This window comes from Bos grunniens, chromosome 23, assembly GCF_055505025.1.
Source record: "Bos grunniens cultivar Pamir isolate PY7600 chromosome 23, Bosgru_T2T1.0, whole genome shotgun sequence".
Lineage (NCBI taxonomy): Eukaryota > Metazoa > Chordata > Mammalia > Artiodactyla > Bovidae > Bos > Bos grunniens.
This window is the reverse complement of record NC_141187.1, coordinates 29,583,060-29,608,321: the sequence shown is the minus strand read 5'-3', so window position 1 is coordinate 29,608,321 and position 25,262 is coordinate 29,583,060. Positions and strand designations below refer to the sequence as shown.

General features: G+C 52.3%; 2 protein-coding genes across 23 annotated transcripts; both read left to right on the top strand.

Moving 5' to 3' along the window:
• The first annotated feature begins 5,139 nt into the window (after nucleotides 1–5,139).
• Nucleotides 5,140–12,208, top strand: GTF2H4 (general transcription factor IIH subunit 4). Of its 5 annotated transcripts, none has more exons than XM_086369499.1 (14): nucleotides 5,140–5,785; nucleotides 6,417–6,559; nucleotides 6,826–6,930; nucleotides 7,281–7,412; nucleotides 7,674–7,770; nucleotides 7,863–7,951; nucleotides 8,387–8,498; nucleotides 8,644–8,712; nucleotides 8,913–8,996; nucleotides 9,248–9,380; nucleotides 9,572–9,702; nucleotides 10,745–10,792; nucleotides 10,968–11,046; nucleotides 11,895–12,208. In XM_086369499.1, the coding sequence occupies exons 2-14, from the start codon at nucleotides 6,420–6,422 to the stop codon at nucleotides 12,065–12,067; spliced, it is 1,392 nt and encodes a 463-aa protein (XP_086225625.1). In that variant the 5' UTR covers nucleotides 5,140–5,785; nucleotides 6,417–6,419; the 3' UTR covers nucleotides 12,068–12,208. The 5 variants fall into 5 exon arrangements, with proteins under 5 accessions (XP_086225625.1, XP_086225629.1, XP_086225628.1 ...); XM_086369503.1 differs by having other exon boundaries at nucleotides 5,359–5,785; nucleotides 7,281–7,408; XM_086369500.1 differs by having other exon boundaries at nucleotides 5,463–5,785; nucleotides 6,473–6,559.
• A 137-nt stretch (nucleotides 12,209–12,345) lies between these two features.
• Nucleotides 12,346–24,732, top strand: VARS2 (valyl-tRNA synthetase 2, mitochondrial). 18 transcript variants are annotated; one of them, XR_015152128.1, is made up of 30 exons: nucleotides 12,346–12,467; nucleotides 12,928–13,164; nucleotides 13,299–13,380; nucleotides 13,496–13,596; nucleotides 14,122–14,243; nucleotides 14,356–14,422; nucleotides 14,510–14,607; nucleotides 15,489–15,570; nucleotides 15,738–15,857; nucleotides 16,608–16,719; nucleotides 17,415–17,503; nucleotides 18,005–18,095; nucleotides 18,310–18,437; nucleotides 18,555–18,658; nucleotides 18,840–18,921; nucleotides 19,201–19,277; nucleotides 19,385–19,460; nucleotides 19,728–19,833; nucleotides 20,020–20,095; nucleotides 20,221–20,346; nucleotides 20,562–20,666; nucleotides 20,829–20,897; nucleotides 21,015–21,093; nucleotides 21,203–21,330; nucleotides 21,462–21,614; nucleotides 22,648–22,854; nucleotides 23,555–23,666; nucleotides 23,812–23,987; nucleotides 24,158–24,286; nucleotides 24,402–24,732. XR_015152128.1 is itself a non-coding variant. In XM_086369474.1 (30 exons), exons 2-30 carry the CDS (start codon nucleotides 12,964–12,966, stop codon nucleotides 24,504–24,506), a joined length of 3,198 nt encoding a protein of 1,065 aa, XP_086225600.1. In that variant the 5' UTR covers nucleotides 12,346–12,467; nucleotides 12,928–12,963; the 3' UTR covers nucleotides 24,507–24,732. The 18 variants fall into 18 exon arrangements, 12 of the variants coding, with proteins under 12 accessions (XP_086225600.1, XP_086225597.1, XP_086225604.1 ...); XR_015152126.1 differs by having other exon boundaries at nucleotides 12,346–12,529; nucleotides 20,020–20,090; nucleotides 20,475–20,666; XR_015152124.1 differs by having other exon boundaries at nucleotides 12,346–12,529.
• The last annotated feature ends 530 nt before the right edge of the window (nucleotides 24,733–25,262 follow it).

Below are 25,262 nucleotides of genomic sequence, written 5' to 3'. Positions count from 1 at the left end.
GGTTTTCTGAGAGCTGCACAAGACCAAAACCTGGGGATCATCCTTACACCCCTTTTCCCCTACTCTCATCTCCCAAGTCCAGTCTACCAAGAAGCTCTGTTGCCTTTGCTTCCCCAATTCCCCTTAAATATATCATTTCTGTTTCCATCCCCATCGGGACACATGCTACCTCCGTCTTGCCTGGACCACTGCAGTAATCTCCCAGGATCTGTTTCTGTTCCTCTCTGGTTTGTTTAAGCCAGTGTGATCTTTAGGCATGCAAATCTAAACCCACTCCTTTATTCCAAACCCTTTAATGGCTCCCCATGGACCTCAAAATAGAACAAAATTTTGGGCAAGTTTGCTCCCCTACCCCTACTTTGTGCACTACTGGCCTTCTTTCAGTCCCTCCAATGGACACAGTCCTTCCTGCCACATGGCATTTGCAGCTTGCTGTTCCTCCACCTGGAACATACTTCCCTGGTGTTTTTGCCTTGTTAACTCCTGCTTGTCCTTCAGTAACCTTCCCTGACTTGCCCAACCAGGTCAAATCCCCGCTTGATGGTCTCAGAGCACATGACTCCTTTGTAGCACTACAGGTATGAATTTACATGTTTTTAGTTATTTTTTAGAAAATAATGACAATGCTACTTACTGAGCACCCTCTATGTGCCAGGCTGTTGTTCAATTGCTCAGTTGTGTCCAACTCTTTGCCACCTCGTGGACTGCAGCACGTCAGACTTCTTTGTCCTTCACTATTTCCCAGAGTTTGCTCAAATTCATGTCCATTGAGTAGTGATGCCATCCAACCATCTCATCCTCTGTCGTCCCCTTCTTCTGCCTTCAATCTTTCCCAGCATAAGGGTCTTTTCTGGTAAGTTGGCTCTTCACATCAGGTGGCCAAAGTATTGGAGTTTCAGCTTCAACATCAGTCCTTCCAATGAATATTCAGGACTAATCTCCTTTAGGATTGACTGATTTGATATCCTTGCAGTCCAAGGGACTCTCAAGAGTCTTCTCCAACACCACAGTTCAAAAGCATCAATTCTTCGACACTCAGCCTTCTTTATGGTCCAACTCTCATATCCATACATGACTACTGGAAAAACCATAGCTTTGACTAGATGAACCTTTGTTGGCAAAGCAATGTCTCTGCTTTTTAATATGCTATCTAGGTTGGTTATAGCTTTTCTTGCAAGGAGCAAGCATTTTTTAATTTTATGGCTGCAGTCACCATCTGCAGTGATTTTGGAGCCCAAGAAAATAAAATCTGTCACTGTTTCTATTGTTTCCCCATCTATTTGCCATGAAATAATGGACCAGATGCCATGATCTTCACTTTTTATATGTTGAGTTTTGAGCCAGCCTTTTCACTTTCCTCTTTCACTTTCATCAAGAGGCTCTTTAGTTCCTCTTCACTTTCTGCCATAAGGGTTGTATTATCTGCATATCTGAGGTTATTGGTATTTCTCCCGGCAGTCTTGATTCTAGCTTGTGCTCCATCCAGCCCAGCATTTCAAATGATGTACTCTGCATATAAGTTAAATAAGCAGGGTGACAATATACAGCCTTGATGTACTCCTTCCCCAATTTGGAACCAGTTCATTGTTCCACAGCCAGTTCTAACTCTTGCTTCTTGACCTATGTACAGGTTTCTTAGGAGGCAGGTCAGGTGGTCTGGTATTCCCATCTCTTTAAGAATTTTCCACAATTTGTTATGATCCACACAAAGGCATTAGCATAGTCAATGAAGCAGAAGTAGATGTTTTTCTGGAGTTTTATATCTTAGTTAATTCAACATAGGAAGTAGTTATTGCCATTTCGCAGAGAAGAAAAACCTCTGTTAGGTTAGCAATATGCCCAAGGTAGCACAGCTGGGAAACAGAAAAACTGATGGCGAACAGCCTGTCAGCTCCTGTCTCTGTTCCTTCTCTCCGGGTCACCTGAGGGGGAAAAGACATGAGCTCTCCATTACCCATCATAGGAAGTTTTCATACACAGAGTGGATAGCCCTAGTCAGGGAGCTCTTTCCATAATCGCAGCTCCAAGGAGCCCAGGCTGATTTTCCTCCTGAAGACCGGTTCTAGGAACTCAGACTGTGCTCAGCTGGACATCGGACCCCTTGCATCCCTTAAAGCAGGACTCTCCAAGAGAACTCTGTGATCAAGGTCTACAACTGCACCATCTAATAGGTAGCTGCTAGCTACATGCAGCTATTATTTGAAATGCTGCTAATGTGACTGAGAAACTGAATTAAAAATTTTATTTTAGTTAATTTAAAGAGCCACAGGTGACTAGCAGCTCCTGTTCTGGACAGTGCAGACTTAGTTTTCCCTACATGTAATGTAGGGAACCATGATCCAGTCCACCCAGCTCCCCTTGCTTGTTTTGATTAAAATGAAGTATACGGCCTATTTCAGTTTTACACACACGTAAATGCACACTGGAGTAGGTGTGCCACTTTGTAATCTACTTTTCTCTCTGCCATTATAGGTGGTCCACAGTTCAGGCCAGGACACAGTGACCTCCTCTGCAAGTGTTGCCTGGTATTCTATATTTCAACTACCCACATTTTATCTAACCAGTTCCCAGTGATAAACATTTGGGCTGTTTCCAATGTTTTTAGGCTACAACAACAAACACAGTTTAGTAAACATCTTTGCATGTATATCTCTCTACACATGTCGGAGAATTTCAGTGTGCTACCTTCCTAACGGGGAGTTGCTAGGTCAAAGGATAATCATTAAAACCATTGGTATATACTGCCAAATTACCCTTAGAAGGGTATGCCTATGTCAACTTTCCACAAAAGTATTATGAATATGGTCAAGTGCTCATGTATACTGAACCAACAGTGAGGTTGTCATTATTACTATCATTGCTAACTGGACATTATTTATTTAATTGACTTTTCCTTAATTAACAGTGAATTCCCTTGTGGCTCAGACAGTAAAGAGTCTGCCTGCAAGGAGGGAGACCTGAATTTGATCCCTGAGTTGGGAAGATCCCCTGGAGAAGGAAATGGCAACCCACTCCAGTATTCTTGCCTGGAAAATCCCATGGACGGAGGAGCCTGGGGGCTACAGTCCATACGGTTGCAAAGAGTCGGACAAGACTGAGTGACTTCACTTTCACTTTCAATTAAGAGTGAAGGTGAGAGTTTCTTGGACTTCCCTGGTGGCTCACCTGGTAAAGAATCTGCCTGCAATGCGGGAGACCTGGGTTTGATCCTTGGGTTGGGAAGATCCCCTGCAGAAGGGAAAGGCTACCCACTCCAGTATTCTGGCCTGGAGAATTCCATGGACTGTATAGTCCATGGGGTCACAAAGAATCACTTTTGAGAGTTTCTTCATTTGGTTACAAGGCACTTGTGTTTATTGCATTTACCATCTGTTATTTCTTAGTATTTCTATTATATTGTTTCTTTTTCTTACTGCTTTTGAGAGATAAGTGCTCTTTGTATTTTGGCTATTTTATCAACCATTTTTTCCCAGATTACCAATTCAGTTCAGTTCAGTTCAGTCGCTCAGTCGTGTCCGACTCTTTGCGACCCCATGAACTGCAGCACACCAGGCCTCCCTGTCCATCACCAACTCCCAGAGTTTACCCAAATTCACGTCCATTGACTCGGTGATGCCATCCAACCATCTCATTCTCTGTCGTCCCCTTCTCCTCCTGTCTTCAATCTTCCCCAGCATCAGGGTCTTTTCAAATGAGTCAGCTCTTCATATCAGATGGCCAAAGTATTGGAGTTTCAGCTTCAACATCAGTCCTTCCAATGATCACCCAGGACTGATCTCCTTTAGGATGGACTGGTTGGATCTCCTTGCAGTCCAAGGGACTCTCAAGAGTCTTATCCAACACCACAGTTCAAAAGCATCAATTCTTCGGTGCTCAGCCTTCTTTATAGTCCAACTCTCACATCCATATATGACTCCTGGAAAAACCATAGCCTTGACTAGACGGACCTTTGTTGGTAAAGTAATGTCTCTGTTTTTTAATATGCTGTCTAGGTTGGTCATAACTTTCCTTCCAAGGAGTAATCATCTTTTAATTTCATGGCTGCAGTCACCATCTGCAGTGATTTTGGAGCCCCCAAAAATAAAGATTATAATTTGTCCTTTAACCTTATTTAACGTCTGTCATAAAGCAGCTTTGCCAGTCTTGTGTCACTCTTTGAGGATTTTAAACATTGCTCAAGAAACAGACCAACAAAACATGCATGGGCTGGCTACAAAGTGTAACAAAGGCTTAGTCTTACCATTTTGATTCCTGGTCACTTGCAAATGTACTTCAAATCCCAGTTCCAGCACTTTGTAGCTATCTGATTACAATCACAAATTTCTTAATGTCAATGAGTTTCCATTTTCTAGTCTGCAAAGTGGGAATAACAAAACTTGAAAGTGAAAGTCATTTAATGGTGTCCAACTCTTTCCGACCCCATTGACTATACAGTTCATGGAATTCTCCAGGCCAGAATACTGGACTTGATAGCCATTCCCTTCTCCAGGGGATCTTCCCAATAAAACTTGCCTTTCAGGAATTTGGGGGAACATGTAGCTCTGGCTTTTACTGAAGAAGTTCCCTCACCCCATAATAGTTTCATAAATCAAATCAGGCTAAACAATTTTTCTTTTAAAAACTGCATTTATTAGGATATTCAAATTAAACAGGAAGTGCTGAAACCAATACTTTGGCCACCTGATGTGAAGAACTGACTCATTGGAAAAGACCCTGATGCTGGGAAAGATTGAAGGCCGGAGAAGGGGATCACAGAGGATGAGATGGCTGGATGGCATCACCAACTCAATGGACAAGAGTTTGAGTAAGCTTCAGGAGTTGGTGACTGACAGGGAGGCCTGGCTGCAGTCCATGGGGTTGCAAAGAGTCGGATACGACTGAGCGACTGAACTGAACTGGGGAGGTGGGTGGAAGCATGAAGGATATGAGAACATTTGTGGAGGACTTGGGCTTCCCTGGTGGCTCAGACGGTAGAGTTTGCCTTCAGTGCGGGAGACCCTGGTTCGATCCCTGGGTCGGAAAAATCCCCTGGAGAAGGAAACATTCTTGACTGGAAAAATCCCATGGATGGTGGGGCTTGACAGGCCCCAGTCCATGGGGTTGCAAAGAGTCAGACACGACTGAGCGACTTCACTTTAGGTACTGAGGAAGGCGCAATGGATTGAATTAACTCCTAATTCGAGAAAATGCTCTGGAAAGTGCATTATTCCAATTTTATGGGAAGCAACTGAGCTCAAGGAACCCAGTTTCCTGCGTCTCGACACGTAAGTGCCTCACCACCAAGCAGTTTCTGCACCTCCGCCAGGAAGCCCTCGGGGTATTTCTACTCCCAGAGTCCCCACTCGAGTTCAGTCAGTTAGACTCCGCCGTTAGCCGAGTGGGTAGATAGGGAGGCGGAACCAAGCAGCCAGACCTCTGGTGCTCCCGGCTCTCTTAAGTACAAGCCAGCCTCTCTCCGCTAGGCTTCCTCGCGGTGCCTTTTGGGAGTTGTAGTCAGACGCGCCTCAGCTTGCTCCCGGGTGAGGAAGGACAAGACTCCAGTTCCCAGCATGCCCTGCTGTGGGCGAGTGCAGCGCCGATTTTTATCCTCCCCACTTCGCCACTCCTTCCCTTCTCTTCTGAATCCTCCAATCTGAACTCCAATCGGTGAAATTTTTCGTCTTCTCCCATTTTTTTCCCTGTCATTTTCCGCCATCCTTTTTCCTCTTCCCGGGAGCCACTGGCTCCGTTTAAGCGACGGCTTGTGACTCGGAGTGCACGAGGAGGGGATCGACACTGAGTTACGGTAAGGGTGCAGGGAGAAAAGGGGTGGTGGAGATAGGAGGGAGAGAGTTGAGAGAGGCGAGGACTGGGAAGAAAGTAGGGGACAAGTTGGGAGATCGTGCGGCGTAGATCAGGGTGAATGGGATGAGTTGGTCTTCGGTGAGAGAAGAGGAAAGAAGTGGAATTGGATTTGGGAGACATGGAGGGGAAAAATAGTTACTGCTGTGCTCAGCACGAGGTGGGGCCAAGAAGTAGATGGGAAGAACATACAAATTTGGAACTTATAGGCTGATCAGACCAAAAGAGGCAGAAGGGAAAGAGGGTTGGGCTCAAACAAGTATCTTTGTCACTGCTTAAGTAAAGATGAGACAGTTCATTGAAATATCAAGTATTTTTGCAAATATGGGACAATTGACAATTTTGTCATCTAGAAATTGAGAGAAGACTGGTGTTTAGGCCAGAAGTGAGGTGAGAAGGCAGGAAAAGAGGGGAGGCTGGTCAGGACTGGGAGAAACAAGAGGAGGTGAGTGACATGAAAAAGGAAACCATAGATGAGTTTTCATGGGGGCCAGTGGATCGGGAATCAGAATTAGAAAGGTGAGGGGTGACACTGGCATGGCTTGTGGGGGTACACTAACACTTGGATCTCTCAGGTGATGGAGAGCACCCCTTCCAGGGGTGGACTGAATCGAGTACACCTACAATGCAGGAACTTGCAGGAATTCCTAGGAGGCCTGAGCCCTGGTATATTGGATCGATTGTATGGGCACCCTGCCACCTGCCTGGCTGTCTTCAGGTGAGGACCCCCCTTCATGGTAGGGTCCATGGCAGGGAAATGTAATGGGGCCTGCAGATTGAAATAAGTTATTGTGGGTAGAAGCTTAGCCCTGGTGGGCTTGGAGAGTAAAGTGTGTCAGGCCAAGCCAGATAGAGGATGTGGGGGCAGCAAGACAGGTAAAAGTGTTGGGGGGTGAATGTGAGAAGTTTGAGAGGCCATGGATGGCAGGGATGCAGTTCTAAGACAGTCTCTGATATTAACATTGTCCCTCTCCCTGCTTATAGGGAGCTCCCATCTTTGGCTAAGAACTGGGTGATGCGGATGCTCTTTCTGGAGCAGCCTTTGCCGCAAGCTGCTGTAGCCCTGTGGGTGAAGAAGGAATTCAGCAAGTGAGTCTCTCCTGCATTTTTAGCCAGATACAAATTTCTCAACAGCTAGGCTTCCCAAACTGCTATTCTTGGACCACTTCTAGGAAATATTAATGGGGACACCAACAACTTATAATTAAACACATTTGGGAAATTCTCATTACTGTATTTTGCCTCTCGGAGAGTTGTGATGTCTGTTACAAGGCTCTGGTAGGTGTTACAGTAAAGAAGCATTGCCTTAAGACACATCTCACTCTGTGAAATGGTGTTCCGAGGACCACCAGTTTAGAAAAGGCAGAAACTGACACCTTTGTGGGTCTCCTTCTTTCTGTTCCCTAGTCTTCTCTCTCACCTCTCTGCTTCTGTTCCAGAGCTCAGGAGGAAAGCACGGGGTTGCTGAGCGGCCTCCGTATCTGGCACACCCAGCTACTCCCTGGTGGTCTCCAGGGCCTCATCCTCAACCCCATCTTCCGCCAAAACCTCCGCATTGCCCTTCTGGGTGGGTATGTCACTTCCGTCTTTTCCTAAATTGGGTAGGGGACATAGTGATTGAATTGCTGGCCGGGGAGCTCCTGAGGGGCCTCTCTGCAACCTTGCAGGCTCCACTTTTGGAAGCTCCTTTAAGAGTAAGTTGGACCAGATGGAGCTACATGGTGTAGAAAATGTCTCCCACTCACGGTCCCTGGGGATGAGGGTCAACTAAGGGCAGAAGCGTGGGTGGGGAACACAGGTAGGGTTCCTTACTGTTGGCCATCCTGGCATAGGGGCAAGGCCTGGTCTGATGACACAAGTCAGCTGGGACCAGACAAGCATGCCCGGGACGTCCTCTCACTTGACAAGTATGCCGAGGAGCGATGGGAGGTGAGGACTTGGGACTCTGTGGGTGTCTCTGCTTTTGTTCCCGCTTCCCACAGCCTTTAAGGCATCCAACTCTGTTCTCTTCCGTTCCTCAGGTGGTCCTGCACTTCATGGTGGGATCCCCCAGTGCAGCCGTCAGCCAGGACTTGGCTCAGCTCCTCAGCCAGGCTGGGCTCATGAAGAGGTGAGGCAGCCAGAGGTACAACAGCTCTGTTTTGCCATGTCCTTGAGTCCCTGCTAAATTGAGTCCACCTTGGGTCAGGATTGGAGGGGATTGACTGAAAAAGGTGGGCTGAGGGACGTCCCCGGTGGTCCAGTGGCTAAGATTCCACGCTCCCAATGCAGGGGACCTGGGTTCAATCCCTGGTCAGGGAACTAGATCCCACATGCCACAACTAAGAGTTTGTATGTCACACAAAGATACTGCTTGCCTCAACAAAGATGGAAGATCCCGCATGCTACGACTAAGACCTGGCATGGCCAAATAAATAAATATTTTTAAAAGGAGAGTAGAGCAGAATATGGCAAGAGATAAACCAAAAAAAACCAAACGTGGGCACACAGGTGGGACGGTGGCCTTTCTCTGCACACCTCTGCCATGAGCCCTGTCTGTCTCCAGTGCCGAACCTGGAGAGCCACCCTGCATTACCTCTGCCGGCTTCCAGTTCCTGTTGCTGGACACCCCAGCCCAGCTCTGGTACTTTATGTTGCAGTATCTGCAGACAGCCCAGGTGAGCAGGTCAGGGGTGCCCGCCAGCACGCTCTACTCTTCCCCAGACCCACTGAGGGACTGCTGCCCACAGACTCTGTTCCCTGATTTTCTCTCATTTCCTCCCTCACACCCCTCCCCCTTTGTCTCTGCCCATTCCTCCCTAGAGTCGGGGCATGGACCTAGTGGAGATTCTCTCCTTCCTCTTCCAGCTCAGCTTCTCCACTCTGGGCAAGGTAAGCAGGGGGCCTGAGTGGGCGAGATGGGAAGAGAGTAAAGAGATGGGAAGGGGAAATGAGGTAATGGGGCAATACAGTGGAGGATAAGAATGAACAAAGAACATGCAGAGATGGGAAAAGAGGGAGTGAGTGTATGGGATTGAGAAAGGGAGAATGGGATGTGTTTTGGACCCCAGCTGGCCACTCCTTTTCCCCAGGATTACTCTGTGGAAGGTATGAGTGATTCTCTGTTGAACTTCCTGCAACATCTGCGTGAGTTTGGGCTTGTTTTCCAGAGGAAGGTATGAACACCCAGACACATGGCCTCTACTGAAGAGACAGGGTGGGATGGTGCCTTGGCCTTTAAAGGAGAGTGGGGTCTTGGGAGGCAGTCACAAGAAGCAGTTGCCAGGACTGAATACTTATCTCCCTTGAGGGAGAGAAGTTGGGAGCTGAGGTCCTGGGCACTGGGAGGAATCTGATGTTTCAGGAGGAAGATGTAGGGCAGTGAGGCCTGAGAGAGGGCCTGTGGCCTTTCCCTTCTCCTTTTCAGAGGAAATCTCGGCGTTACTACCCCACACGCCTGGCCATCAATCTCTCGTCAGGTGTTTCTGGGGCTGGGGGCACTGCACATCAGCCAGGCTTCATTGTTGTGGAAACCAATTACCGACTGTATGCCTACACGGGTGAGGCTGGACAGAGGGCCCCTGGAGAGCAGGCTGGTGGGGAGGGGAGGAAGAAGCGGGAAGAAGCAGGAGGGACTGCCAGCTTCTGGTCACGTACGCTTGTAACTTGGCGGTTTACAGAGCTCTCTGAGGCTTGGGGGAGCCTAGATGGTGGGAACCCTCCTAATCCTCTTTTCCTATCTTCTGGTCAGAGTCGGAGCTGCAGATCGCCCTCATTGCCCTTTTCTCTGAGATGCTCTATCGCTTCCCCAACATGGTGGTGGCACAGGTGACCCGGGAGAGCGTGCAGCAGGCCATTGCCAGTGGCATCACAGCCCAGCAGGTATCCCTGCTTGGGGAAGGTGTGGGTGGAAAGAAAGGCTGCACGTGGGTTGTAGGTTACGGGGTGGTCACCTTCCAGAAGGCTAGCGTGGAGTCTGTTACAGAAGGTGGTGGTGAGTTGTCTGCGTGTGAACATCAGGTCATGAGAAGTCAAGGTTCTCAGTGTGGGGAGAGGGAGACCCTCCTACAGAAGACACGTAAGGAGGAGCTATAACTCTGCATTTGTATCTCAGCACCACCACTTCCTAGCTGCACTGGTGGCCTAGTTGTTTCTCTTATCTGAGCCTCAGTTTCCTCATCTGGAAAATGGAGATAATGACAGTTCTCACTCAGGGCTTCTGATAGATCTCACTTCAGCTATCAGGGCTTCCCTGCTAGCTCAGTTGGTAAAGAATTCACCTGCAATGCAGGAGACCCCAGTGCAATTCCTGGGTTGGGAAGATCCACTGGAGAAGGGATAGGCTACCCACTCCAGTATTCCTGGGCTTCCCTTGTGGTTCAGCTGGTAAAGAATCCGCCTGCAATGTGGGAGACCTGGGTTCGATCCCTGGGTTGGGAAGATCCCCTGGAGAAGGGAAAGGCTACCCACTCCAGTATTCTGGCTTAGAGAATTACACGGACTGCATAGTCTATGGGGTCGCAGAGTCGGACAAGACTGAGCGACTTTCACAAAGGGTTGTTGAACCAAGTCAGTGAAATACAGGTAAACCATTTAGTTCAGAGCCTGCCATGCAGTTAGTGCTCAAAAATAATAGTTGCTATTACTTTAAAGAAAAAAAAAAAAAACTATGGAAAGGGAAAATATGCCAAAGAAGCAGCAGCAGACATCACCAATGGGAGCAATACCTAAAGACAAGAGCTATGGGATGTGTTGAATTGATAGGCATATGCCTATGAATTTTTAAACAATCAGTTGATGTTCAGTGACATTAGAAGACAGGTAGCTTTTCTGCTTTCTTATTTGAGAATTCTGTGCAATGAGAATTGCACTCATTGAGAATTTATTTACTGCCATTGATCCCAATTCTTGTCTGTTTTCCTAGATCATCCATTTCCTAAGGACAAGGGCCCACCCAGTGATGCTTAAACAGGTACAAAAATGAGGCTGGAGGGACAACAGCTGCCGGAGGCTGAGAGCCCTTGGTACCTGGTGATGAAGTGATGGAAAAGAGAAATGGAAATCCAAATCTGGGGAATGAGCGGAGGGCTGGGGCTGCCTGGAGCAGTGCTTCTGAACCTTACAAGGGCCATCCCTTGCCCCTGCAGACACCGGTGCTGCCTCCCACCATCACAGACCAGATTCGGCTCTGGGAGCTGGAAAGGGACAGGCTCCGGTTCACCGAAGGTGAGTGGCTTCTGGTGGGTTTTTTTGGTCATTGGCCAGAAGAAGGACAATTCAGTCTTGGTGAGCTGAAAAAGCTGTTCATGCATTTTATTTTTTGTTTACTGCATGGGCTAGTAAACCCATGCATGTTTTATTTCGGGATGAGTTGATGGCAGTAAATAAATTCTCGAATGAGTGTGATTTGGATTCAGCTAGAAGAGGGAAATTGGAAGGGATTCAATTCAGTTCAGTTGCTCAGTCATGTCCGACTCTTTCTGACCCCATGAACTGCAGCACACCAGGCTTCCCTGTCCATCACCAACTCCCAGAGCTTACTCAAACTCAGGTCCATCGAATTGGTGATGCCATCCACCCATCTCATCCTCAGTGAGTCAGTTCTTCACATCAGGTGGCCAAAGTATTGGAGTTTCAGCTTCAGCATCAGTCCTTCCAATGAATATTCAGGACTGATTTCCTTTAAGATTGAGTGCAATTGTGCCGTAATTTGAACATTCTTTGGCATTGGAATGAAAACTGACCTTTTCCAGTCCTGTGGTCACTGCTGAGTTTTCCAAATTTGCTGGCATATTGAGTGCAGCACTTTCACAGCATCATCTTTTAGGATTTGAGGGATAATTCATAGGGATAATTTCTGTGGTTTTGGTTAGCAATGGGTTTTCTTACTGTATTATACTGCCTTCCTGAATATGGCTGGGTCATGCTAGTGTTAAGATTTAAATGTGGGTGGCAAGCCGAGACCGCTGGTTCCCTGAGGCTGGTTCCCTGAGGCTGCCATCGAGGGGCTCCCACCTCCCGTTCTCACCTCCTCTCTCTCTCTCTCCCTGCTGCACCTGACTTGCGGACCCTAGGCGTCCTGTATAACCAGTTCCTGTCACAAGTGGACTTTGAGCTGCTGCTGGCCCACGCGCGGGAGCTGGGCGTCCTGGTGTTCGAGAACTCGGCCAAGCGGCTCATGGTGGTGACCCCGGCTGGGCACAGCGACGTCAAGCGCTTCTGGAAGCGGCAGAAACACAACTCCTGAGAGTGCAGGACTGGACCTGGGCGGGGCGCACCCGGGAAGGCGGGCTGCGTGGAGGCTGGCGCGGCCTCAGAACTCAGGTGTTTTTTTTAATTCACACGTCGGGACTCTTCTAGTTTAATAAAATTGTGAAAGTGAACCACACTACCCCCGCCACCTCCCTGGGAAGCCTCCTCTCTCCGCGCCGGCAGCGCTCATCTCCGCGTCGACAGCCATTGGTTCGCGAGAAGGAGGAGGTGTGGCCGAGGCCAGCTAGTGCGCATGCGCCCGGGCGGGGCTCCGCCTCAGCGCCGCGCGGCTAGCGAGTCACGCTCGGGCCGGGTTCGCTGGTTCCTCAGTACCTGCCGCCGCCCCCCTACGCTCCACGCCGCGGGGCGCCCTGAGATAGCGGCGGGCTCACCGGGTGAGCGCGCAGCGGGCCGGCGATCGGGGAGTGGGAAGTGCTGGAGGATCAGGACCCGCGCGGTGCGTCGGGCGGGAAGGCAGATCAGCACGCGGGCTGGGGGCAGTGCAGATGGCCTTTGAGGAGGCGGACAAGTAGTGATCCTGGTGGGACCTCTTGCTGGCTCTGATGTCCATCATCTGCCAGAATCCCTGAGTCCTTTCCCTCTCCTCTGTGTCTACGGTCACCCCCACATCTCAGCTGAATAGGTTGAGGGCCTGAGACTTACTCTGTCCCGGAAGAGCGCTGCTAATTAGAAGACCCTGTCTACTCTAGTCCTCACAGAGGGAGGGTTGTGAGGGATGGGCTAGATACTTTATCAATCATTGCTGGAGGGAGGCGGGAAGAGGCGGGGGTAAGAGGGTGTGACTTTGGGAGTTGTGACCCTCCCTCACCACCATACCCTCCCAATGTGCTGTAGCTGGAACAGACTTTGGCCCCTTGCCAAGCACTCCCGATGCCTCATTTACCTCTGACCTCTTTTCGACCACCGCTTTGGGGCTTGAGGCCCTCACGGGGCCTCCCCAGGTCCCGTCCCCTTTCCACCCAGTCAGAGCCAAATGGATCAGCCATCTCCCGGAGGAACCGTGAAGCCAAACAGAAGCGCCTGCGAGAGAAGCAGGCATCGCTGGAGGCTGGGATAGCCCCCAAGAGCAAGGTTAGGAGTCCCGACAGCTGGTCCTTGGTTCTCTGAGAAATCTTGGGAGAGCACTGGAGGACAGACTGGCTGGATTCCAGATGCCTGGGGTATCCTGAAATTGCAGCCCGCATTCTGGTTCCTCCTCTCTGCAGTCACCTGCAGAATCCAGTAAGGCCTGGACCCCTAAGGAGAGAGTGTTGTATGAAATCCCCACGGAACATGGAGAAAAGAAAGGTAACTAGGAAACCTGAAGGCCTTTTCCCTCACATTTTGGTTGCCCATTCGGTCTGCTGAAATGCAACCTGGGAACAGAAGTCAGGAGTTAGTGGGGCTCTCCTCTGCCTCCTAGATGTCTCCCGACCCCTGCCTCCTGCATACAGCCCCCAGTACGTTGAGGCTGCCTGGTACCCTTGGTGGGTGCGAGAGGGCTTCTTCAAACCAGAATATCAGGTTAGTACCTGGCAGGGAGGAGTGCTAAATGATCCCCAGGACAGAATGGCCCATAAGATTGGTGGGCACGAGTCTGGAGCTCACAGCCTACCACATTGCTGCTGCTGCTGCTTCTAAGTCGTTTCAGTCATGTCCGACTCTGTGCGACCCCATAGACAGCAGCCCACCAGGCTGCCCCGTCTCTAGGATTCTCCAGGCAAGAGTACTGGAGTGGGGTGCCATTGCCTTCTCCAATGCATGAAAGTGAAAAGTGAAAGTGAAGTAGCTCAGTCGTGTCCGACTCTTAGCGACCTCATGGACTGCAGCCTACCAGGCTCCTCCGTCCATGGGATTTTCCAGGCAAGAATACCTGCCGAAAAGCAGGGAAAGCTTATCTTCTCCCCCTGGTGTCTCAAAGGTTATCCTCTTCCCTGTTACTTGCCAGACTTTTTCCTATAGTTCTTTCTGCTTTGGAGACACCAGAGGGTGCTATTCCCCAGGGAACATCCAGTCCTCTCTTGCCATTTGACTTTTCTTTCCTTCTAGGCCAGGCTGCCCCAGGCCACAGGGGAGACCTTTTCCATGTGTATCCCACCCCCTAATGTCACAGGCTCCCTGCACATTGGGCATGCGCTGACCGTGGCCATACAGGATGCTCTTGTGCGCTGGTGAGAGGGGAATGGGGCTGCATGAGTTCTTGGAGGAGAAAGAAATTGGGAAAGGATGAGGCTAAATGAACATGTAAAGCCATGGATTCCCATGAGGGTTTTTCTTTCGCAGGCACCGGATGCGTGGGGATCGGGTGCTGTGGGTCCCTGGCTCAGATCATGCAGGGATTGCAACCCAAGTATGTCTTTTGCCACTCATCCCTTTACTTGAGTGAGATTTCTTCCCCCAAAGTGACCTGATTCTCTGCCCCCTCATCTTACTGTAGGCTGTGGTGGAGAAACAGCTGTGGAAGGAGCGAGGCGTGAGGAGACATGAGCTGAGCCGGGAAGACTTCCTTAGGGAGGTGTGGAAGTGGAAGGAGGAGTGAGTATGGGGGGCAGGGCAGGAGGGGCTGAGACAGCAGGTTTGGATCTGGGCTTCCCAGCCCCTCTCCTAACTTGTAGTCAGGGCTTTTCCCATTCAGCTCTAACTTCCCGTGGGAGTGTAAGCTCTGAAGTCCCTTAGCATTTGGTGGGGTCTCCAAGCTTGGTGTGTGTGCATTTGTTGTGTATTGTATATGTTAAAATGCATATATTTATGTGTAAGTGCATATATATATATATATGTACACATATATATGGGCTCCCCAGGTGGCTCAGTGGTAAAGAATCTGCCTGCCAATGCAGGAGCCACAGGAGACACATGTTCAGTCCCTGGTTAGGGAATATCCCCTGGAGGAGGAAAAGGCAACCCACTCCAATATTCTTGCCTGGAAATTTCCATGGACAGAGGAGCCCAGTAGGCCGCAGTCCACGGGGTGTCAAAGAGTTGGACGTGACTGAGTAACTAAGCATGCATGCGCTCCCCCATATATATATATGTGTGTGTATATATATATATGTTTTTTCTTCCATTTATCCCATTTTCCTTTGCTTGGATTTCATCATCTCTCCTCACCTGTTCCCACTTTGCATCCTCTTGAAATTACCCTTTTTCTTCCAGGTCTGTTATCACATGCTGTCTTCTCTGTAAAGCTTCTTTGTGTTTCCCACAAATCGGCTGCCCCTTCCCCTTTTACTAGAAATGTTATGTTTCTTTCAATATCACAGAAAGCCATATACTGGGCCTGTGTGTCTCCATTAGCTTCTTGAGGCTAGATCAGTCTCGAACTCACTCCAGAGTCCAGCACCGCTGGGGCTTCACTAGGCCCGGGACATAGTTGATGTCTGGGACATGTTTGCTGACCCAAATCTGTCTGGGCACAGGAAAGGTGGCGAGATCTGTGAGCAGCTCCGAGCGCTGGGGGCCTCCCTGGACTGGGACCGAGAGTGCTTTACCATGGATACCGTGAGTGTTCGGTGCTGTGGTCCCTGTGGGTGTCAGGGAGGTGTTCAGAGTTCTGTGCAAGGAGGCGGGTTGCTGTGTATGCTAGGGGGGCCAGGGGGACGCCTGGGCCCCTGGCAGGGGGTGGGCTGAGAGGAGGCTGTTGGATGTGGACACTCAGGTCATCCTAGGGCTCCTCAGTGGCCGTGACAGAAGCTTTCGTGCGGCTCTACAAGGCTGGGTTGTTGTACCGGAGCCGGCAGCTGGTCAATTGGTCGTGTGCCTTACGCTCCGCCATCTCGGATATTGAGGTGAGGCAGAGGAGAGGCGGGTTTGTGAGAGCTCTGAGCCCGGGGGAGAGCTCGGACTCTGGAGCCAGCCTGCCGGGATTCACATCTGAATCTGGCCACCTCCCAGCGATGTGGCTCCTGACAGGCTGTTAGCCTGTCAGCCTCAGTCTCCTGGGTCTGTAAAATTCAGGGCTGATGGAAATACCTGCATCACAGGGGTGTTGTGAGAATTCAGCGAGAACTCCTAGGAGGCTGGCATAATACCTGCGTGTGGTTTAAGTGCTCAGTGAATATTTACTTCTGTATTTTTTGCTGTGCTGGGTCTTCCTTGCTGTTTGTGGGCTTTCTCTAGTTGTGTCGAGTGGGGACTGCTCTCTAGTTGCGGTGCCCAGGCTTCTCTTGTTGCAGAGCACAGATTCTAGAGCGAGGGCTTCGTAGGTGTGGTGCGTGGGCTTAGTTGCCCTGCAACATGTGGAATCTTCCCACACCAGGGATCAAACCCATGTCCCCTGCACTGGCAGGCGAGTTCTTAACCCTTAACCCATGGAAGGGTGATCCCTTCCCCGGACCACCAGGGAAGTCCAGTGAATATGTTCTTTAACTGTGACGGCACAAGGATTAGGTGAGGGGAAGGAAGTGGCTCCCAGGTCCTCTGAGTGGCTTTTTGATGGATGGCAGGGAGGCCGGGGCTATGGATGAGTGGAGGTGGGAAACCAGTTGTGAGCCTTGCAGAGAGGCTGCTCTCTGACCCTGCCTCTTCCACGCCCCCAGGTGGAGAGCCGGCCCCTCCCTGGCCGCACGGAGCTTCAGTTGCCTGGCTGCCCCACCCCCGTGTCTTTCGGCCTCCTCTTTTCCGTGGCCTTCCCCGTGGATGGAGAGCCTGGTGAGGGTAGTCCTTGGAAGGGTCACCCACTTAACCTCTGCTTCCCCTGTTTTCTTGAGCCCACCTTGGGCTTTTGGAGGCAACCCACCAGCCTGTCTTCCATGTGACTTGGATGGAGGGGCATAGGGAACCTTGGAAGTATTGCGTCCTGGAGATACTCACCCTGGGTATCCTGGGCCATGTAAGAAAAGTGCACGCAGTCACTGCCCTGAGGGAGCTTAGTGTAATTCCACAGCAGGCTGCTACCCCTAAAAGAGACAAAGGGTTAGTTCTGAAGTGTGGTTTGAGCAGTAAGTATTCCCAGGGGTTTGGAGAAGGGAAGATGGATGAGCTGGAATAGTCAGAGGTTTCTTACAGGAGGGACTGGTGCTGCGTCCAAGAAGGCACAGCATTTATGATAAGGGCACCAAGCAAAGATTCTAGTTGGATTTATTAACATTCTACTCTTGTCTCCCAAGCGGGCTGTTGAGGAATTCTGTAGCCCCAGACATCCCCTTAGGCCTCTGGTCATTAGCTTAGCAGAAACCCCAGGGTCCTATAGACGTTGGTCCTTGTTTTCTCCAGTTACTCCTGGGGGCCTGCTCTACCTTGACCATCCCTGCCTCCCACCTTTTCCAGTTCTCCCGACTTTAGCTGTGTCAGGAGTACAAGGTGAGGGCGAGGACCACCTTTAAGTGATTGAGTTTTGTCTTCAGATGCAGAGGTTGTGGTGGGAACCACGAGGCCAGAGACGCTGCCTGGAGACGTGGCTGTGGCGGTCCATCCTGATGATTCCCGCTACACGGTAATACTCAGTGCTCCCTGCGGCCTGGCCTTCCACCCCCATACTTTCTCTTCCCTTCCTTTTGGGATCGCAGCTCCTCCTCTCTGCTCCTTTTTCCTTTTCCTGAAATTTCCCTTATCTCAGCTCTCCAGTGGCTCTGACTCAGGTCCCTTCTCTTCCTGGTGTTACACTTCAGCTCAGGGCTGGCAGACTGTGGCCCGTGGGCCAGATCTCCTGTTTCTGTATGAGCACCCTCGTTCCCTATGTATCATCTGCAGCTCCATCATGTGTTGTCTAACTCTGCCATGGCAGTGGAGCAGAGTTGTAGAGACTGAATTTTCCTCCTGGCTTGCAAAGGTTAAAATTCTTACACTCTGGCCCCTTAAGAAAATGTTTACTGAGCCCTGCTGTAGGTCTTTACCTTCTGGTTTTCACCCTCGTATTTCCAGGGTTCTCATGCCCAGCCCAGACCCTTCTACCCGACACATGTGTCTGTCCTTGATCCCTCTCCCTTCCCTTTAGCATCTACATGGGCGACAACTCTGTCATCCCTTGACGGGGCAGCTTCTCCCTCTTATCACAGACTGCACTGTTCAGCCACACCTGGGCACAGGTAAGTGGGGGCAGGGCAGAGACAGGAAGTCAGGGCTTCTGGGGGAGAGGGGAGGGGAGAGAACCAGGAAGAGGCAGAAAGTAGGGGAAGGGTGGTCTCAGTGGATAGTGGGGGATGAGAGGGAGGGATGGGGTAGCGTGGGCGATGGTGACACGTCTGGAAAAGCAAAAGCCAGGGTCAGGGTCCGGTGCTAACGGCAGTCCTGCTCCCCTAGGGGCGGTGAAGGTGACTCCAGCGCACAGCCCTGCCGATGCTGAGCTGGGGGCCCGACACGGCCTGAGCCCCCGGAGTGTCATTGCGGAGGATGGGACCATGACCGCCCTTTGTGAGGACTGGCTGCAGGTGGTACCAGCCCAGTGATACCCCGTCCTTTGAGGGCACCCTCTGCCCCATCTCCCCTCCCCCACCCTCTTATTTTTCTAGTAGCCTTTAAGCTTTATTTTTGCTACTTTTCTGCAGGGTCTTCACCGATTTGTGGCCCGGGAAAAGATTCTGTCAGCATTGAGGGAGCGGGGCCTGTTCCGGGGCCTCCAGAACCACCCCATGGTGCTGCCCATTTGCAGGTAAGCCTGTTTTCACTCCTTTCCTCTGACCGCCCCCAGAAGGGGATGGGCGAAGCTTAAGAGTGACTGCAGGATGGGCTGTGCACCCCTCAGGCTAGAATACGAGCTCTGTGTCTGTGTTGTTGGCTGCTATGTCCTCGGCACTGAGGGCCTGCGCAGTCGGGTCCTGTGTCCCTTTCAGCCGTTCCGGGGACGTGGTAGAGTACCTACTGAAGAGCCAGTGGTTTGTCCGCTGCCGGGAAATGGGGGAGCGAGCCGCCAAGGTGAGGCTGCAGTGTGGGGAGGGCCTGGGGCCTGGGCGGGAATGAAGAAACAGGGAGGCTGGGGCCCTCTCTAGCTATGCTTGTTGAGGGGAGAGCTGGGGGGATGGAGGCAGGGTGCCCAGAAAGGGCTGGCTTGCATCTTCACTCAAGTCCAGACTCTTCTCAGGAGGCTTGGGAGGTTCTTTCTGAGTTTCAGAACCATCTCAGAGACCACTGGTCCCATTCATGGGGATCAGGGGTGCAGGTAGGGAACCACCATTAAGGTCCTTCCCCCTCCAGGCCGTGGAGTCGGGGGCCCTGGACCTCAGTCCCTCTTTCCACCAGAAGAACTGGCAGCACTGGTTTTCCCACATTGGGTAAGAAGGGGAGCTCTCAGGGGAGGGGGAAGGGGGCCCACTGATCATACTAAGAAATCACTCATAGGAAAAAGGAAGAAAAAAAATCACTCCTATCCTCTTGGCAGGGACTGGTGTGTCTCCCGGCAGCTGTGGTGGGGCCATCGGATTCCAGCCTACCTGGTTGTAGAGGAACATGCAAAGGTCAGTAGGAGAAAGTGGAAGGGAGGGCTGGGTTTGGCCAGAAGAGCCTCAGCACAGGAGTCAGAGGGCTTCCAGCGCTGGTCCCAGCTGTGCTTCTGATCCCACACTACTGTTGTGAGAGCTCAGCTTCTGAGATGGCATTTCTTCATCTCACCACCAGAGGGCGCCAGCCTTTCTCAGCCCACCAGAGACCATGAACACTCAGTGCTGTCTCACACCTGTCCCGTGCTGTTCTCTCTCACTGCCCCCTACTCCTTACTTCTGCAGGGTGAAACGGAGGACTTCTGGGTGGTCGGGCGGACAGAGGCTGAGGCCAGAGAAGTAGCTGCAGAATTAACAGGGAGACCAGGGGCGGAGCTGACCCTGGAGAGGGGTGGGTATTCCACCTGAGGTGGGTTTGGGGAGGGAGCAGGTACTGAGGTGGGAAAGGTGGGGTCGGGGAAGCTGGGAATGGGGCAGAGCCCTGGTCTCTGTGAATGAGGGTCGGGCTGGAGAGGTGGGCAGCAGTGGGCTGAGGTCCTGATGCTGAGGTTCCAATTGTTTCCATTCTGTATTCCAGACCCTGATGTCCTGGACACGTGGTTCTCTTCCGCTCTTTTCCCCTTTTCTGCCCTGGGCTGGCCCCGAGAGGTGAGGTGGGTTGAGAGGAAGAGAGTGAAGGTGGGGATGAGGAAATGACCCCCAGGGCCCCTCAGAGAGTCTTATGAAGAGCTGGAGGCCCCAGGCTTGGGCCTCTCACTGTTTATCTCTTTCCTCCAAGACCCCGGACCTGGCTCGTTTCTACCCCCTGTCACTTTTGGAAACGGGCAGTGACCTCCTGCTCTTCTGGGTGGGCCGCATGGTCATGTTGGGGACCCAGCTCACAGGGCAGCTCCCCTTCAGCAAGGTAAAGACCCTTTGGTGCCCCGCCCTTCTCTGAGACTCCCCAGTCTCCTCTAAGCCCTGTCCTCCATTCTAACCCCTTGTATGGGGTTTTCTGGGTTCCCAGTTCCTTTGTCCTGATTCACTTTCCAGCCTAACCTCTAATCCCTGAAGGACAGCCAAGGGCCCTCCAGAGGAAAGTTCTTTAGGCCACACTTCTGACCCCCTCCATGCCTCCAGGTCCTGCTTCACTCCATGGTCCGGGACAGGCAGGGCCGGAAGATGAGCAAGTCCCTGGGGAACGTGCTGGACCCACGGGACATCATCAGTGGGGTGGAGCTGCAGGTCAGGATGGAGGGCCCCAAGAGGCATGGGTTTTTCCAGATAAAGGAAGGGGAGCTGAAGGGAGGGGCTGGCAGGAGTGCTGGAACTGGGAGGGCCACTAGGAGGGACCCTGGTAGGGGCAGGGGCTTCCACTGAGGCCAGTGAATTACTCACCCACCCCAGGTACTGCAGGACAAGCTGAGGGATGGAAACTTGGACCCCGCAGAGCTGGCGATTGCAGCCTCAGCGCAGGTGAGTCTGACCTGTTCCAGCCTCTAGTTCATGGCCGCCAGTTAGTTCCCTGTGCAACCTGCCTTCTGGCCCTGCAGCCTCACAGGCAGCTGCCACCCTTCTTCTTTCTCGTTGCAGAGAAAGGACTTCCCTCATGGGATCCCCGAGTGTGGGACAGATGCTCTGAGGTTCACCCTGTGCTCCCATGGGGCCCTGGGTAAGCCTGGGTGAGGGCAGCGGGCAGTGGCCTCTGTGTGGTGGGGCAGAGCCGCGGAATCCCCTGCAGCTGCCACCAGTACATGCTCCCTACCTCCACTCCCTCCCAGGAGGTGACTTGCACCTGTCCGTCTCTGAGGTCCTGAGCTTCCGACACTTCTGCAATAAGATCTGGAATGCCCTGCGCTTTATCCTGAATGCTCTTGGGGAGGAATTCATACCCCAACCTGCGGAGGAGGTAAGACAGAAAGAGGAGATGCTTGGGAGCTGGGTAGTCCGACATCTGAGTCCTGGAGGAGGCGTCTGGAAGGAAAGGAGGCAGTTGGGTGGGAATCGAGTTGTCCCAACCTGAAGCCCCCTCTACCACAGCTGTCCCCCGCCTCCCGCATGGACACCTGGATCCTCAGCTGCCTGGCCCGCACGGCCCAGGACTGCGAGCGGGGGTTCCTCACCCGCGAGCTCTCGCTCGTCACCCACGCCCTGCACCACTTCTGGCTGCACAACCTCTGTGATGTCTACTTGGTGAGTGAGGCGGGGGCAGGCCCCCTGCAGCCCTGCTCCCTGTCCCCTGGCAGAGAGCTCTGAACTGGGTTTTGAATTCCTCCCTCAGGATAGGAAGAGAGATGAGATTGAGAAATCCCAGTTCCCCTCTTCTCTGGGACTGGTCTGGGCACTGTTCCCTGCCTGTCACCTGAGGAGCAGGGAGAAGGGGACACTTCTAGAAAACTGAGTCTGACAACACAGGGCTGGGAGGCTTGTTGTTCACTTGCTAAGTTGTGTCCATCTCTTTGCGATCCCGTGGACTGCAGCACGCCAGGCTACCCTGTCCTTCACTATCTCCCAGAGTGTAATCAAATTCATGTCCATTGAGTTGGTGATGCTATCTAACCATCTCATCCTTTGCCTCCCCCTTTGACTGAGCGATTTTCACTTCACTTCTCCTTTTGTCTTCAATCTTTCCCAGCATCAGGGTCTTTTCTAGTGAGTCAGCTCTTCGTATCATAGATGGAGATTGTTTTCAGTTCCTGTAATTGCTGCCTTCGGACCCTAGGCAGGCTGGGAGCCGACAGGGAGCAAGAGTACCGGTCTTTAGACCCAGGGATTCTCTCAAAGGAGGGCTTGTTTACCATGGAGTGTCAGGTCCCACCCCCAGAGCAGCTCAGGCAGGCAGGTTTGGGGGAGGGTGGTGAGCGTGTTCATTTCTTGTCCCAGGTGATCCTGACACTGTTGGCTGAGGACCCCTGTCCTAGATTTCTGTTTCTCAACTTAAAAAAAACATTTCTGTCTCTGTGGTTAAAAAAAAAAAAAAACACAAAACTCAATGCTTTTCATTCTAAATGCAAACGTCCCTGACAGTTTTATTCCTCACCCACCCCCGAGTCCCTGCCCTGGATTTCCCCTTGTCGCATGCTCCCTACTGTGTCTGGGGACAGCTCATGGTCTCAGAGATGCTGGGTGCTCCCGTTTACCCACAGCATCCCCACTGGCAGGGCAGCGAGTGTGTGGAGGAAGGGGGTGGCCATGGCTGCCCCCTGACCATTGGCTTCCTCCGTAGGAGGCTGTGAAGCCGGTGCTATCACACTCTCCCCGCCCTCTGGAGCCGCCTCAGGTCCTGTTCTTCTGCGCAGACGTCGGTCTCCGCCTCCTCGCCCCGTTGATGCCTTTCCTGGCTGAAGAGCTCTGGCAGAGGCTGCCCCCCAGGCCTGGTGGTCCCTCTGCCCCCAGCATCTGTGTTGCCCCCTACCCGAGTGCCCGCAGCTTGGTGAGTCACACCCATGGAGTCTTGGAGTGGGATTACTGGTAAAGATTCGGAGGGAAGTCTTCTAGAAGGGCTTGCTGCTGTGGGGTCATTGACAGTGCTGGTCTGTACTTTGCTGTGGAGTCTTGAGGAAGACGGATTGTTCCTGCAGGGCTGGAATAACTCTAAGGTGTCGGGGGCAGTATTAGCAAGTGGTTGAGAGCAGGATGCTGTCACCAGACTGACACTAGCTGTGTGACCTTGTGTCAATTTCCTCTATCTTTAAACCGAGGACAGTAATAGTACGTATCATGGTTGTGATGAGGATTAGATCTTGGTAATAGGATATCCCAAAAATCTTAGTGTAGTTTTAAGCTTTCAAATGCTACAAACTCACCCAAAAATCATTTTCAAGTTTAACCAAGTTTCTTTTTTTGCTTACTGGGTTTTATGAGCTTTGAATAATACCTTTTAAATTATCATGTATTTTTGGTTGTTTGTCATCTTCGGTCTAAACATTGTCCATGGATCATCTAAGACCTTCTTAGATGATGCCCTAGTTTTCGCCATGTTCCATTCCTTGAGGTGGTGAATTGTGTGTGTGGTGGAGAGAGCAGGTCATTGCTCTAAGGAGATGGGGGTGGGTGGGTGGAGGTCAGAGCCAGGAGAGTTGAGACCGAGTCTCGGGGGGTCCCACTTACCGACCCTGGATGTACACCTCCAGGAGCACTGGCACCAGCCTGAGCTGGAGAGGCGCTTCTCCCGGGTTCAGGAGTCCGTGCAGGTGCTCAGGGCTCTGCGTGCCACCTACCAGCTCACCAAGGCCCGGCCCCGAGGTGAGGCGGGCCCCAGGCTCCTGAGTCCCTGCAGACAGGAGGATCTGATGGGGAAGAGGGTGGAGCTGGGAGGGCAGGGCCCAGAGTTAGGAGGTGTGGGAGGAAGACCTGGGCCCTCCACCTGACGGCTCCCGTTCCTCCCCAGTGCTGCTGCAGAGCTCAGAGCCAGGCGAGCAGGGCCTCTTTGAGGCCTTCCTGGAGCCGCTGGGCATCCTGGGCTACTGTGGGGCGGTGGGCCTTCTACCCCCTGGTGCAGCAGCCCCCTCAGGCTGGGTCCAGGCCGCCCTCAGTGACACCAGTCAGGCGTATATGGAGCTGCAGGTGAGCAGAGGAGACTGGAGGGGGCAGGGAGGGGCTGAAAGGATGTTGGGAGGAGGGCAAGGGGGGGGTTCTGTAAAGTGAGGAGGGGTCTTGGAATGGTGGCGGGTGAGCGGGAGGGAGTGTTGGGTGGATGGCAGAGGTCTGAGCCTTCTTCCTCTGTTCTTCCACAGGGCCTGGTGGACCCCCAGACCCACCTACCTCGGCTGGCTGCCCGAAGACACAAGTTGCAGAAGCAGCTTGATGGCCTCCTAGCCCGGCCCCCATCCGAGGGACAGGCGGAGACTCAGAGGCAGCAGAGGGTGAGGCTGGGGGAGCCACTCAGGACGCCGGACTCCCTGAGGGAATGGGGTTAGGGGCACACAGTGTCGGGTGGTTCCCCTGCCTCCATTCTCAGCCACTTCTTTCCTCGCCCAGCTTTCTTCCCTCCAGTTGGAGTTGTCAAAACTGGACAAGGCGGCCTCTCACCTCCGGCAGCTGATGGATGATTTTCCAAGCCCTGGGAGCTCACCATCCCCGTGACTTTCCTTCCTCCCAGACCCGCCTTTGAGGCCTCTGGGGACAGACCGGGCAGCGTCGGGGTGTTCTGTGGTCCAGCCCCTTCGTTTTGTCAGTGAGGAAACAGACTGGCTTGGTCAGATGACTGGGTGACCTCGAGACACTCACGTGTGTGCCCTGGCCTCCCTCCTCTGCAATCCCACCTGGAAGTTTGGGAAGGAGGCCACTCAGATAAACTTAAAATCCCAAACGTGTCTGCTGTGGTCCTTTTATCCTTTCCCTTAGCCCTGACTTTCCCACCTCTTGGTTGTTCCTGACTCTGGTCTGGGAAAAGCGGGACGGCCTCCTCATGCTCTGGGCCATGGTGGGAGTGGGTGCTGGGCGGGGCCTCCCTCACTGGAGGAGAGATGCTCCCGAGTAGGGCCTGAGCACAGTGACCCGGGTTCCACTTACTTCCTGCACTTACGGACAGTGGCCCGACTTCTGCAGGCTCTTCCTCTGCTTTTCACCAAAAGGGAGCTTCCCCGCTTCTTGGCCTTATCTCCAGAGGTGCTGAGGGGATGGGGGACTTTCCACAGGCCTGGGGAGCTGCAGGCTGCTCTGGGGATCGAGTTCCTCCCGCTTCTGTGTACCTGAGACCTCAGTGCTAGGGACACACCGCACAGCCTCAGACAGGGGTACACACATGCAGACGCCCACCTAGCCACCTTACACACCTTGTCTCGGTGGTGGAATTCAGGGGCCTGCCACCCAAGTGACATTCTGTCTAGCAGCTCTGAG

Excerpts from the sequence above, each read along its gene's own strand:
- GTF2H4 (XM_086369499.1), top strand. The coding sequence starts at position 6,420 with ATGGAGAGCACCCCTTCCAGGGGTGGACTGAATCGAGTACACCTACAA. Across the intron at positions 7,413-7,673 it reads CGCATTGCCCTTCTGGGTGG|GGGCAAGGCCTGGTCTGATG; the intron begins GTATGTCACTTC and ends ATCCTGGCATAG. Across the intron at positions 10,793-10,967 it reads ACCCAGTGATGCTTAAACAG|ACACCGGTGCTGCCTCCCAC; the intron begins GTACAAAAATGA and ends TTGCCCCTGCAG.
- VARS2 (XM_086369474.1), top strand. The coding sequence starts at position 12,964 with ATGCCTCATTTACCTCTGACCTCTTTTCGACCACCGCTTTGGGGCTTG. Across the intron at positions 15,858-16,607 it reads CCGCCATCTCGGATATTGAG|GTGGAGAGCCGGCCCCTCCC; the intron begins GTGAGGCAGAGG and ends CCACGCCCCCAG. Across the intron at positions 19,834-20,019 it reads GGAGCTGACCCTGGAGAGGG|ACCCTGATGTCCTGGACACG; the intron begins GTGGGTATTCCA and ends TCTGTATTCCAG.